This window comes from Myxine glutinosa, chromosome 9 (genome assembly GCF_964187855.1).
Source record: "Myxine glutinosa chromosome 9, kmMyxGlut1.1, whole genome shotgun sequence".
Lineage (NCBI taxonomy): Eukaryota > Metazoa > Chordata > Myxini > Myxiniformes > Myxinidae > Myxine > Myxine glutinosa.
Window position 1 is genome coordinate 88,625,660 of NC_136269.1, and position 12,908 is coordinate 88,638,567.

At 43.3% G+C, this 12,908-nt stretch overlaps 2 protein-coding genes across 3 annotated transcripts in view; both read left to right on the top strand.

The window, feature by feature from the left end:
* ANKRD11 (ankyrin repeat domain 11) overlaps positions 1–3,363 on the top strand; it is a 319,696-nt gene extending 316,333 nt beyond the window's left edge. For both annotated transcript variants that reach the window (XM_068128855.2, XM_078784506.1), the window contains 2 exons: positions 1,666–1,761; positions 1,873–3,363. In XM_068128855.2, the coding sequence (XP_067984956.2) occupies positions 1,666–1,761; positions 1,873–2,058 (282 nt within the window). In that variant the 3' untranslated portion in view covers positions 2,059–3,363. The remainder of the gene's footprint in view (positions 1–1,665; positions 1,762–1,872) is intronic.
* Positions 1–12,908, top strand: part of LOC144893635 (uncharacterized) — a 1,058,663-nt gene that overhangs the window by 156,444 nt on the left and 889,311 nt on the right. The window lies entirely within an intron of this gene.

Here is a 12,908-nt window from a genome sequence, read left to right on the forward strand (position 1 = left end):
TTCCTCGCTGAAATGCGCTGAGGTAAAAATATGGTAAAAAAATATTATGAAATATTTTTTTTTAGGTCGGCCATGTTCTTCCCAGGCTCAATGGCCATGTCTATGCCAAATATCAAGTACGTGAGCCTCTCCGTTTCGGAGTCTATCGGTACCATTACACACACACACACACACACACACACACACACACACACACACACACACACACACAAACTGTGTTTTATATATATAGATATATATTGTTGCTGTATATCACGACATATATCACGATATATATCACGATATACTGTATATCACGACATGTATCACGATATATATATCACGATATCCCAAAAGGTTGTGGACGGATTCAGCCGAAACTTTGTGGAAAGGTTGTATATATGTGACGAGAAAGAATTGATTCAATTTTGGTGAAGATTCAAATCCGGATCAGAGAATTTATTTTTCAGTGATTCTTCGCATTAAGTGATTGGGCTAAAACCGATACATAGCACGGTATCTCTAAACGTTATGGACGGATTTGGACGAAACTTTGTGGACAGGTTGGGTGTGTGAAAACGAAGAATCGATTCGATCTTGGTGAAGATTCAGATCCGGATATGAGAGTTTCTAAAATTTTAAGTGATTCTTCACCATTGAGTGATAGGTGCCAAAAATGATATTAAAAAAATAATAACCACCTTTAGAGGCCATTTTGATATATAGATATGATATATAGCATGATATTGATATAATGATATCATGATATCATGATATAATGACATATAGCATGATATTTCAAAAAGTGGGAGGAGAGAGGGACATAGAGGAGAGAGGGAAGGGGGGTCCTATGCTGGCTTTTCCCGTCACTTGGGACGGGTACTCTTCCTAGTATGGAGATAACAACCAATGAAACACACACATACGCATACACACACACACACACACACACACACTTGTGTGTCAAGACAATCAGGTCGATATTTTGGAAGCTGAAGAGCGTTGAAATAGTACCAGTGATAATTTGAGCAACATGAATGATGAAGAAGAACCTCACTGAGATTTTAAAAACCATCCCTGGGAATATTACCACAAATTAACTACAACTGGAGGAAATCCGGGGTTCAGTGACGATCCTGAAAAGGACCCTTGGAACAAAACTCTGAACAAGTTGAACAGCTTGGTCCATGAACCGTGATTCCTTACCGAAGACGAGGTGGACACTTTGGGTCCTTAGAGAACTCCGTTCCACCTCCTAAAACCCACAAATGGAGCTAACCACCAATGACACACGCATCTGCACCAGAGGAGAAGTGGTAAACAAACTGAACCAGTTTCCAACTACCACCAGTTTTGTCTGTTCTTCCAACTCTTCCCCTTTTGGCTCTTTGTTTACATCATTCCTACCATGACAAAAGTGTGCACCTAGTTTCCCCCTCATTTAATCCTCTGAAACACTGCCTTTCTGCTCACCCCTCGTTATTTGGCCTTTTCCCACATCCAGAACCACCTCAAGTGCCTGTGAAATCTTGCCCACCCTCCTACACTCCTTTAAAGTGGTTCCATACTTCTTCTGGTCTCCCAATACTCCAAATTGCCAGCCTTTATCATTTATCCGTGATGATAACTTGTCCATATGTTCCATGCACTGCTCCCTTGCCAATGCCCTTTCTGTTTGTTCTACAGCAGCCCGACCAGAAAACGACAGTACGTGATCGCTTCAATGCTCGTCAGTTCATTTCGTGGCTGCAAGACGTCGACGATAAATTTGACAAGATGAAGGTGAGAGTTGATTACCGCATCTTTGTAGACTATCAAGTTGATGTGGTGTTTTTTGTTTTTTTTGTTACCTGGGACAAGCTAACAAAGCATTCTCACTTGTTCCTCCACCAGACAAGCCTGCTCATGAGGCAACAGCACGAGGCCGCGGCACTGAATGCTGTGCAGCGCATGGAGTGGCAGCAAAAGCATCAGGAGTTGGAACCTGCAAGCAGCAAATCCCTGAGCATTTTGGACGTTCCAGCATTCTATGTGCCCATGGTCGATGTGGATGATGACTTTGACCTCCTGCCCGCTTGAGGTCCCTGACGCGTTTCCTCGACGACGCTGATCCCAACCGTGCTGGCCGGCCCAGCCTGGCCACCTGCCCGCCAGCCCTCTGGCTCGGCAAAAGGAGATTGGAGAGTGAGACGGGAGCCACAATGATTAACACTCTCTGCGACCCACCATAAGAACCCTAATTACCTTCACTTTTGAGAACGAAAAAAGTTGGCAATGGAGGTTAGAGGGAAAAGATGTGGGGCATGATCAATGTGCTGGAGTAGCACAGGCCTGGATAGCACTTACCTGTCTTGGGGTGTGTCAGGTGGAGAGGGGGGGTGGTAGAAGGACAAGGGAGTCGAAGATTATTTCCCTATTCCAGCACTCTGACTTGATCAACAATCAAGTCCATTAGTCCTTCTCTTGTGCCCTCAAATTTCTCCAGAAGCATCGCTTCCACCCACTTTAACCTTGATTCTTCACCTCCTGATCCAAACCTGTTTTGCACCTCATTTCCTCTTCCTGTGAAGTTCTGAATGTGGACTAAATGGCATTTGGCATTTCTGTTGTTAGGATAGTTTTTTTGTTGTTCTCGTTGTTATATGTGCGTGGGAAAATGGTATTCTGGGGCTTCATCCACATAGTGGAACCTTGAGGAATCGGAGGTGGGAGGACAGGATGAAGATTTGAACTTTCTGGTGAGAATTGACAAAAGCTTTTGGGGAAGCATTCTCAGAGATGCAGCACGCTGCTTAGATCGGACCTGTTATGAGGACCAAAGCTTGATCCCGCTTTGTCTTTACTCCATTCCTTGAACCCCATCCCACTTAGGAGCCTGGGGTTGCACTCACTGTGCGTGGTTCTTACCCCCCCCCCCCCCACCCCCACCCTTGCCATCACCTCGATGCGCCTACGGTGCATGCGGTTACGTACCGTACATTGCTGTTCAGAGAGAGAAAGGAACGAAACCTTTTTTGATTACAGGCTGTTCTGTATCTTACTTATGTTTGTATAATTCTAATCAAATGTAAATGTTTATTTTAGTACATACCTTAAATATGTACATATGTGTATATAATTATACGTTTTAGAGAATGGTCCCTTCGGTTCAATTCACGTCTTCTTTTTTTTTTTTATGAATTGCCACTCGCCTCTAACTGACTGTACCTATCATGTGCAAAGTTTGTTGGTTGTACATAGAAGCTTCCACGTTAAAGTTTTAATGGTGACTGTAATTAGGATGTACGCAGTTCTTGCAAAACGACAATTTCTATATTTTGCATGTACAGAGGCTGACACCATTGTCCAGAGTATATGTTGGTAAATAAATTCTGCTCAAAATCATTTCTGCCTGCTTGACTGTTTCTGACACCATGATGCGCACGAGGCTGCCGACCTCTGAACCCAGCTCAGTATATGGGGATTTTGATCCCTTCGCCACTTGTTCTATGCCTTTTGTTAGCCATTTCATTACCTCCGCTACTGAATATGGACAGAGATTATGTTTGCACCCCTGTTTGTCTGTCTGTATATGAGCAGGACATCTCAAAACCTCATGGACGGATTCGGAGGCTTTTGCACCTGAGAATGTGGTGAAGGTTCTCTCAACCCTCCACTCTGATGCTGCATCTGGACTCTCAGCTCATGTGTCCTATAAACCTGCTCTGCTGCTCTTGCACTTTCCTTCCTTTCTCTGCCCTTTTCACCCTATCATTTGCCCAAAGTCATCTGCCATCTGCTTGGAAGTCCACCAATATGACCATCACATGAATAAGATGCGATGCAAAAACCGATCCCCTTACCTACAGACCTATCAACTTACTTCCCATCATCAGCAATGTCATGGTATCCATCATTGCAGTTGATATGAAATCATTCCTTTTCTCCAACTACCTCATCTCAGATCACAAATTTGGATTCAGACCAGATACTAGACCTTGACCATGCTGCTTGTACTCTCCCAACAATGGCTGGAGGCCCTCAATGTCAGACATGAGATCAGCGCCGTCTCTCTCGAGCTTTTGAAACAGTCTGGCACCCACCCCACCTTACTCTCCAAACTCTCTGCCTATGGCATCCAAGGCCAACTCCACTCTTGGATTACTGACGTCCTCTACTCACATAGCCTATGTGTGGCTCTCAACGGAATCCTTTCATCTCCTTTCCCTGTCAAGGCTGGATTGCCCCAAGGCGCTGTTCTGGGCCCAGTTTTCTTTCCGATCTTCATCAACGATCTCTCTGACCCTCTGGAAAATCCCCTTTATTTATTTGCTGTTGACTCTACCAGTCTACCTTCTGTCATGACATCCCTCATCCCTCATCGTTCAGGCTGGCAGTCTGCAGCCTCTTTCCTCTCCTCAGACCTTGAAAAAAAATCACAAGCTGGTCAATCACGAGGAATTTATCTTTCAATCCAGACAAATCTCATACTCTCACTATCCCTCTCCGAAAGAACCATCTGACAACCTTCCCTCACCACCCTCCCATCTACTCTCTTAACAATCATCTTGAAGAAGTTCAATCATTCAAACTCCTGGGTCTCACTATCAGCCATGATCTTTCTTTGGCAAATCACATTTCAAAGTTGGCCTCCAAAGCCAGCCGCCAATTGGACATCTTCCCTCATACAAAGTCCTTCCTTGGCACACCTGAACTCCTATCCACCTAAAAGGCCTTCATCTGCACCTTGATGGAGAACAGCTCTCCCATCTACGCTCGCTCCCCTACATCACACCTTTCTCATCTTGGTGCCGTTAAAACGAATGTCATCAAGATCATTGGAATCTCTTGCATGACAAAATTGAGTCTATTGTCCTATTACTTTGGCATCGTAGACAAGTTGGTGGTCTCTCTGTCTGCTACTCTCTGGTTCCTTTCTGGTTTTGCACCCTCTGCTCTTAACGCGCTTTCTCCTCTCCAGGTTTCTACAGGGCACACGTAGTCCGCCATCAACCCCCGTCTGGTGAAACTTACAAAATTCAGAATCGCTGCTCACCTCCTCATTTGTGCCTCTTTTGTCTTGCTTGTGGAATCTTCAACATTTTCTTCAATCTCCTTCTTCCCTCCGGGTCTTCAAGACAACTGTTCACCACAATCTCAGATCATCCCTCATCCAAAACCATGATATTTTCAACGCCCCTCTCCCCCCTCATTAAACCATGCCTTCCCCTGCCCCTCCTCCACCAAATATCCGTCTCTTACCCTAGACCTGTCGCAGGTCTGCAAGAGCTCCGTATGGTTGTTGTTGTTGTTGTTGTTGTTGTTGTGGTTGTGATTCTTGTTGGAGGTCCAACTTTTAAATGAGCACCCATTGGTCAGAAAGCTGTCGAGCCCCACCCACATTTGTCGCTTGACTCCACCTACCATGGCCAAGGCACCCGGACGAAATATTATGGCCGCCATCTTGGTTTTCTGGTGGGCCCAAGACATCAGGTGTGTAGGCCTCTGGCTGATTATGTACAGTGCTGCCCAGGTTTGTTGCGTCAGATTTAAATCGACTTTGTTTGGTCAAGTGTTACTCAACTTACTCATGGTGAGGGACCCCAAAAATGTAATCAGCATGCACTGTACACATCTTCCTAAAAGAAATAGCGTTGCGTAATGTTTGAAAGGCCGCAAATTTGCGATAAGCAATCCATGACGTTGTGACGAATCAGCTCCTTCTGATACAACCGTGGTGGAGGCTGTCATGGATAGGAGGTGTCGAGTTAATTTTTATTTTTTTTAGTGCATTAAATGTGTGTTTCCCAATCGCGATGTTCATCTTTTAAGAGTGCTTTAAATGTGGGTTACCCAATCGGCCCGTTACCGGATTTTGTCGCAAGTTGTGACCACAGTGTGGTTATTCTTGTTCCTTCCTGTGAGTTTGCTCCTGTATCCATAATGTCCCACTCTCCCCCCACACCCTCCACCCTCCACCCTTCCCTACCCCTCATTATTACCTGTGTCTTTTGTTTTTCAGTCTCCATCTATTTTGTCCTTCGACCATGTAATTTTTCATCATCGCACGTGTCTTGTGTGGTAAATTTGCATGACAACACAGTAACACCAGGGAGGTGATCAAGGTAACCACAAACGATTTGTACAAGTACAGGAAGGTCCACAATGTCTCATGACCCCTTGTAAACAGACATTTACAACGTCCAATGCCGTGAATACACCAGAACACTACCACCCTGTACTCCAATGAGCAACCACATGATGCATCTCCCTAAACATATCCTCCAGCCATCCTCCAACGTTCCAAGTCTTTCTTTCAAAATTTCAATTATTCAGCATACCAGACATTTTTCCGCAGCTCAGTGGAGTGATGCTCGGCCCTTTGGCCTGGATTTACAGCATCACATGTCTTGTCTGCATTCTGCGGAACGAAGCTCTCAACATGATTGGCATATCCAAAGATGAGGCCGGAGCACAAGGCCTGTTGCTCTTACATTGCAGACAGGTTGGTGGCCTCTCCATTTTTAGCTCACCTGAACCTTAGTCCGGTGAGCTTATGCGGTGAGCAGTGTCCGTAGGTGTCAGTCAGAGCTAGTGAGTCTGTAAACACTTCAGGTATTATCGCTTGAACCAAACAAAGAATTTTCATGAAATTTTGTCACAAGCTTCATATCTGATGCCTAATTAAGGTGTATTGACTGCATCAAAATCTGGGGGTCTAAGTATCTGCCGGGAGGGGGGGGTTTACCCCCCCCCCCCCCCCCCCAAAATAGGTATTTGCTCTCTTTTCCGAAACTACACACACAATTTCGATGAAACTTGATCACAGTTTTCATCACCCTTGATGTACTAAATTTAGTTCATGGCATTGAAAACAAGACTGATAGTCTAACAATGGCGGAGCCGGACTTGTTTGATACTTTAGTTGAAGAGGATAGTTATGACCTGGGTGGAGATACCATTACCCATTAGCAGATAAATATAAATATTAATTTTTTTGACTTCAGGCATGGACAACCGGTTCGTGAATGACTTGGGTAAAAAAACGGCGAATGGCAAACGATGAACCAATAAATTCCACATTCCTGTGCCACCTTCAGTCGAACATCAGGCATTGACACCAGGTTCGTGAAGGACTTGCACAAAAAACGTACCCAGTCTGAATGTTTCTATATCCAGTCAATGGCGAAACTAACTGCACATGGATGGAAATCCTTACGTCATTTCCTCATTCTGCTTTAAATTCAATATCTCTATTTTTCATTCCAAACAGCATCATTCATCATTCCAATCACAAATTTATACTATTGAGTATTGATATATCAAAATATAATGTTAAATCACGATTATATTGAGATATTATCAAAACGGCAAACCGTCGTCATCTGTACACCCAGATTTGGGAGCAAGGTCCGTGTTGATCGCATTTCAAAATCATCGTTTTGAGGAATTTCTGAAACCTACCTACCTTACGATACCCACTGGGACCCCAAAACTTTCCACAGAAGGTTATTATATTTCATTTTAGAAAAATATGCAACTGTAATGGTTACTAAATGCTGTCACGCCCCTGTCATGTGACCAGATCCTCAGCTCTGATTGGTGTACATGAGTGGGGACATGCAGACAGACAAACGCTATTCTAGACGGCATTGCCCTACAGGCTACACCGTAAAAAGTCAGGGGTTAGCCCCCCAAAATAGGTATTTACTTTCTTCTCCGTTACATATTTCATGGGTCATCCACTCTTATCAGTGGTCTACCAGGTGAGCTCAAGGGCATTGTCCCTATTTTTTTTAAATGCCTCTGGTGTAGCACCCTCTGCTTTCGCAACCCTCCAACCATCCACAATTCCTCCAGGATGTATTCATTCTTCCAGTAACCCCTCCTGGTTAAACTGATCATCATCCAATGATCATCCAGATTGGCTGTGCAATGTGCATGTACACTACATGGTTCCTCTCTTCCCTCATTTGTCGAACTGCCTTCCGGAAGTGGTTGAGTCGCTCTATTCCCAAGATTTCAACCACCATGTCATACATTCCTCCTTTCCTCATTCCCAAGGTTTCAGCCACCATGTCATACATTCCTCCTTTCCTCTACACATGATCTTTTCTACCAACATTAACCCTACGTCAGCAGTCAGCACTGCAGGCAAGGGGGTTAACAAGGGGAGATGCAGAAAATCTTACTATAATTCACCAAATGTCCGTCCGTCTGTCTGTCTGTCTGTCCGTCCGTTCGAAGGTACCGCAAAAACGGCTGAACCGATCGCAATGATATTTCGGGTGGGTAATCCTGGGATCTGGAGTAAAATAGGCTATATTGTTTTTCCAATTTCAGCTTTGGCCTCCAGCATTTTCAGCTTTGGACTCCCGCATAACGTTATTTTCCTGGGTGCTGCACAACGGCTGCACCGCTCGCTGCACAGCTGCACCGATCGGACTCGGTGACCTTTTATAAGACCTCTTTTTACAAAGACCTTTTATAAGGACATGGGTTGAATCCCTGCTTGAGAGAATGCCAACCCCCTCCCCGCCATCACGGTCGTTTCTCCAACTCACAATCCCACGAGATATGCGGAAAGGACGACCCAAAACCAATTATCTTCGTTTTGATTCGTATATAAACATCATTAGAAGTAAATAATGACCCTGGCCAAAGTTCAAACGACGTGAGTTTAATCTCTACATGAGAGAATTCCACATAGCTATTTGGACGGTGTATACACTATATCCCTGGTGTTGGGCTAGCGGCTAGGGTGCCGGCTTAGGATTACCAAGGATCCTGGGTTCGAATCCCGGTCATCTGAATCGCTGAATCCCGCTGAATCCCGGATCGCTGAATTAACGCCAGGGGGGTTGACTCAGCCTGTCATCCTTCCGAGGTCGGCTAATTGAGTACCAGTTCACTGGTAATTCCCTGTTTGTCGTTAAAGGCGGCAAAAAGGGTTGGCGTCAGGAAGGGCATCCGGCTGTAAAACATTGCTTCAAATAGGGGACCGAAAAACAACAACAACCACGGTTCCCGAAAAAGGCCAACCCTTGCTTTGCGGGGGAAAATGGCCTCTAAAAGTGGTTATTTATTTATTATTATATACACTAACAGATCGCTGTCTCCATTGATGTTGCCAAGGCCGGTACACCTATCGGCTCAAAATCCTTTTAACTGTTGACTTGGTAGTTATTACAATGAAGGAAACATTAACAATGTTGTTAAAAGTTTATTTTGTGATTAATTTGTGATTGGAGATATGTTGTTTGGAATTAAAAAAGGGATATCGAGTTCACGTGAATGACGACATGCCGTGATGGTTTCTACCTTCTAAAGGTGAACTTCGTGGATCGCCATATGCAGATTCGCCACGGACCCACGATCGATGTTTCTATACGTGAACGTATCCGTTTGTTTGCGAACGGGTACGTTTTTCATGGAAGTCCTTCACAAACTTGCTGTCCATGTCTGATGTGCGACTGAAGGTGCTACAGGAATGTGGAATTTATTGGTTTCATACTTTAGCATTCGCCGTATCTGCATTGCCTGTTTACATCCAGCTTCCCACCCATGCGTAGCACGGGTATCTCACTAGTAGGGTAAAATGGAGAAGATGTCATGGGGCCCGCAAGGCTAACTCCCGCTCCAGCAGGGAAAATGGCCTTAAAATTCCTGTTGTTGTTGTTGCATAAAACTCAAACATTACCTTCACAAATACTGCAATCTCAACTGAGAAGCCTGTTGATTTAGAGGTCAAAAGGTCAAAGGTAAACTCAAGGTCAAACTTCTAAAGTCAAAAAAAAATTATCTGAAAAATTATCAATTATCATCCGATTGACCTGAAATTGATTAAGATCGTTAACTTTAATCCTAATGAAATGGACAACTTGATATATCCATGGCAACCTTTTTGGGGGGAGGAGGGTGGGAGAAGCATGGCGTCTTTCTTGTTTGTCGATCGCCTACAGGTCACAATTTCAAACTAATCTTCACGAAACTTCACGAAATGGTAGAGTTGGTTATAAGCAAGAAGCCTATTGATTTTGAGGTCAAAAGGTTGACATAGCACGAAGATCAATAACTTAAGTGCAATTCCTAAAACACTCAATATTCATTCAATTAACTTGAAATTCGAAGAGGATTTGCATATCTGGTCACTGAATTCAACCACCAGGTATTTTTGAGGTCAACATAGGCCAAGTTTCTAAAATCCTCAATTTTCATCCAATTAACTTTAAATTTGAAGAGGATTTGCATATCAGGCCAATTAATTCAACCACCAATTATTTTTAAGGTCAACATGGGCCAAAAGGTCAACATAGGCCAATAGGTCAACAACTCAGATGCCATTTCTAAAATCCTCAATTTTCATCCGATTGACTCGAAATTTCAACAGGATTTATATATTATGTCACTAAATTCAACCAGCAATTATTTTTGAGGATTAACGGTCAAAAGGTCAACATATACAAAATTTCTAAAATTGTCAATTTTAATCCGATGGACTTGAAATTTGAAGAGGATTTGTATGTCAGGTCACTGAGTTCAACCACAACTATTTTTGAGCTCAACATAGGCCAAAAGGTCAACATATGCCAAAGGTCAATAACATATTTTAAGGATTTTGCAAGTATCATGCTACGCACGACATATTTCTTATTTGTTTCTTTGTGAGCAGGATATGTCAAAAAGTTATGGATGGATTCGGACCAAACTTGATGGACAGGTTGGCTGACACTCTGGAGTATTGGTGACAAGGACTGATTGATTAGATTTTGGTGAAGATCCGGATCTGTATACGATAATTTTTTTTAATGATTCTTCATCATTGAAAGAACTGGCCAAAAATAATATATAGTGTGGGGGTTACCCCATTGAGACATAATCCACAGGCACGGGACCAGTGGGGCTATTGATGGTATGGGCGTGGCGTGCGCTCGGTTGTTGGAGCCACACGAGGGATTTGTGTTATAAAAGACGCATGAGTTCCGGTCGAGAGTGAGTTCTGTTGAAATAAAGGAGCTTTGAACAAGCAAAGAAGTGTCTCGCCCTCTCGTTGTCCGCAACTCCTACAATAGCATGATATCTCAAAAAAGTTCTGGATGAGTTATGACAAAACTTGGTGGATGAGTTGATTAGGTGACAAGAACAGGAGAAGCAGATCCGATTTTGGTTCAGGTCTGAATCCACATCTCTCACCTATCAGTGGGATACAAAACGTAAACTGTTCAACCTGGCAGAGGTGTGGGCTCCACCGAGTATGCCTTTCAAGTTTATTTACACTTCATTTTGATTCCATAAAACGATTTTGAAGGAACACTCCAGAGTTTACTTGGGTACAGTACACAATGAGTGACTGTGACCAAATGTTCACATTAAGAGTTTTGGTGAGAATAAAACAACACAAACCCGTTAATAGCTTGAGCATTTCGAGGAATTGTAAAATAACATGAGCGACATAAGATTACAGAAACATCATTCTCAGGTAATTCAATCTCTTGGATAAATAACTTTCGAAAGTAAAGAAATACACATGGAAATACGGTTACAAAACGTATCGCATTCCGAACTGCCATACCTACACCTTTCAAGGTCATAACATGTTGTTCTTTGTCATATATGCAAATCCTACGAGATTTGGACTTGATAATCCAAAAGGGCAAATCATATACGAGGGTGTTATCAAATGTATTACGCACGAGATGCTCACAATCATCTAGGAGGTTGTGTGTGTGTGTGTGTGTGTGGGGGGGGGGGGGGGCGGGGTGTGTGTATGTGTGTGTGTGTGTGTGTGTGTGTGTATATATGTGTGCGTTTGTATGTGGGTGTGGGTGTATGTGTGTGTGTATGTATGTGTGTATGTGGGTGTGGGTGTATGTGTCTCTGTATGTGTGTGTTTCTGTATGTGTGTGTTTGTGTATGTATGTGTGTGTGTGGGTGTGTATGTATGTGGGTGTATGTGTCTCTGTACGTGTGTGTAGGTGTGTATGTATGTGTGTGTGTGGGTGTGTATGTATGTGGGTGTATGTGTCTCTGTACGTGTGTGTGGGTGTGTATGTATGTGTATGTGTGTGTTTCTGTATGTGTATGTATGTCTGTGTGTGGGTGTGTATATGTGTGTTTCTGTATGTGTATGTGTGTGTATGTGTATGTGTGTGTTTCTGTATGTGTATGTATGTATATGTGTATGTATGTGTGTGTGTGGGTGTGTATGTATGTATGTGGGTGTATGTGTCTCTGTATTTGTGTGTTTCTGCATGGGTGTGTATGTGTATGTATGTATGTGTGTGTGTGTGTGGATGTATGTGTCTCTGTACGTGTGTGTATGTGTATGTGTTTCTGTATGTGTGTTTGTGTGTGTGTGTGTGTGTGTGTGTGGGTGTGTGTGTGTGTGTATATATGTTTCTGTATGTCTACTCTCTTCAATCACACTCCTCCCTCCAGGTCTTTAAAACAGCTGTTCACCACCATCTCTTATCTTCCCCCATCCAAAATCTTGATCTGTTCTACCCCTGTTAATTTCACCCCAGATCTGCTTTTTTGAAATACGGACTTCTTTCCTGGAGGTCCTAGCAGTGTCCATGTGCTTTATACCTCTCCTAACCCCCCCCCCCTCCCCTTCCCATGCCTCCTTCCAAGCCCTCTCCCTCCCACAGATCTCCCGATGTCCATGTTCTCTGCTGTTGTACTGTGTGCTTGCCTCTCTCTCCCCATCTTGTCTCCCGCTCCCTTTATCATATGTTTTATGTATCAATTTGTCTTTTTCTGATCAATGTTAGCTCTGACACAAGCCTCGATCTTGTATACAAAAAAATAATAATAATAATAAAGCTGTATTTGTATGTGTTTGAGTGTGTGTGTGAGTCTCTGTATGTGAGACTGTGGGTGTGTCAACACATGCAGTGTTTATTTATTGATTTATTGATATATATATATATATATATATATATATATAT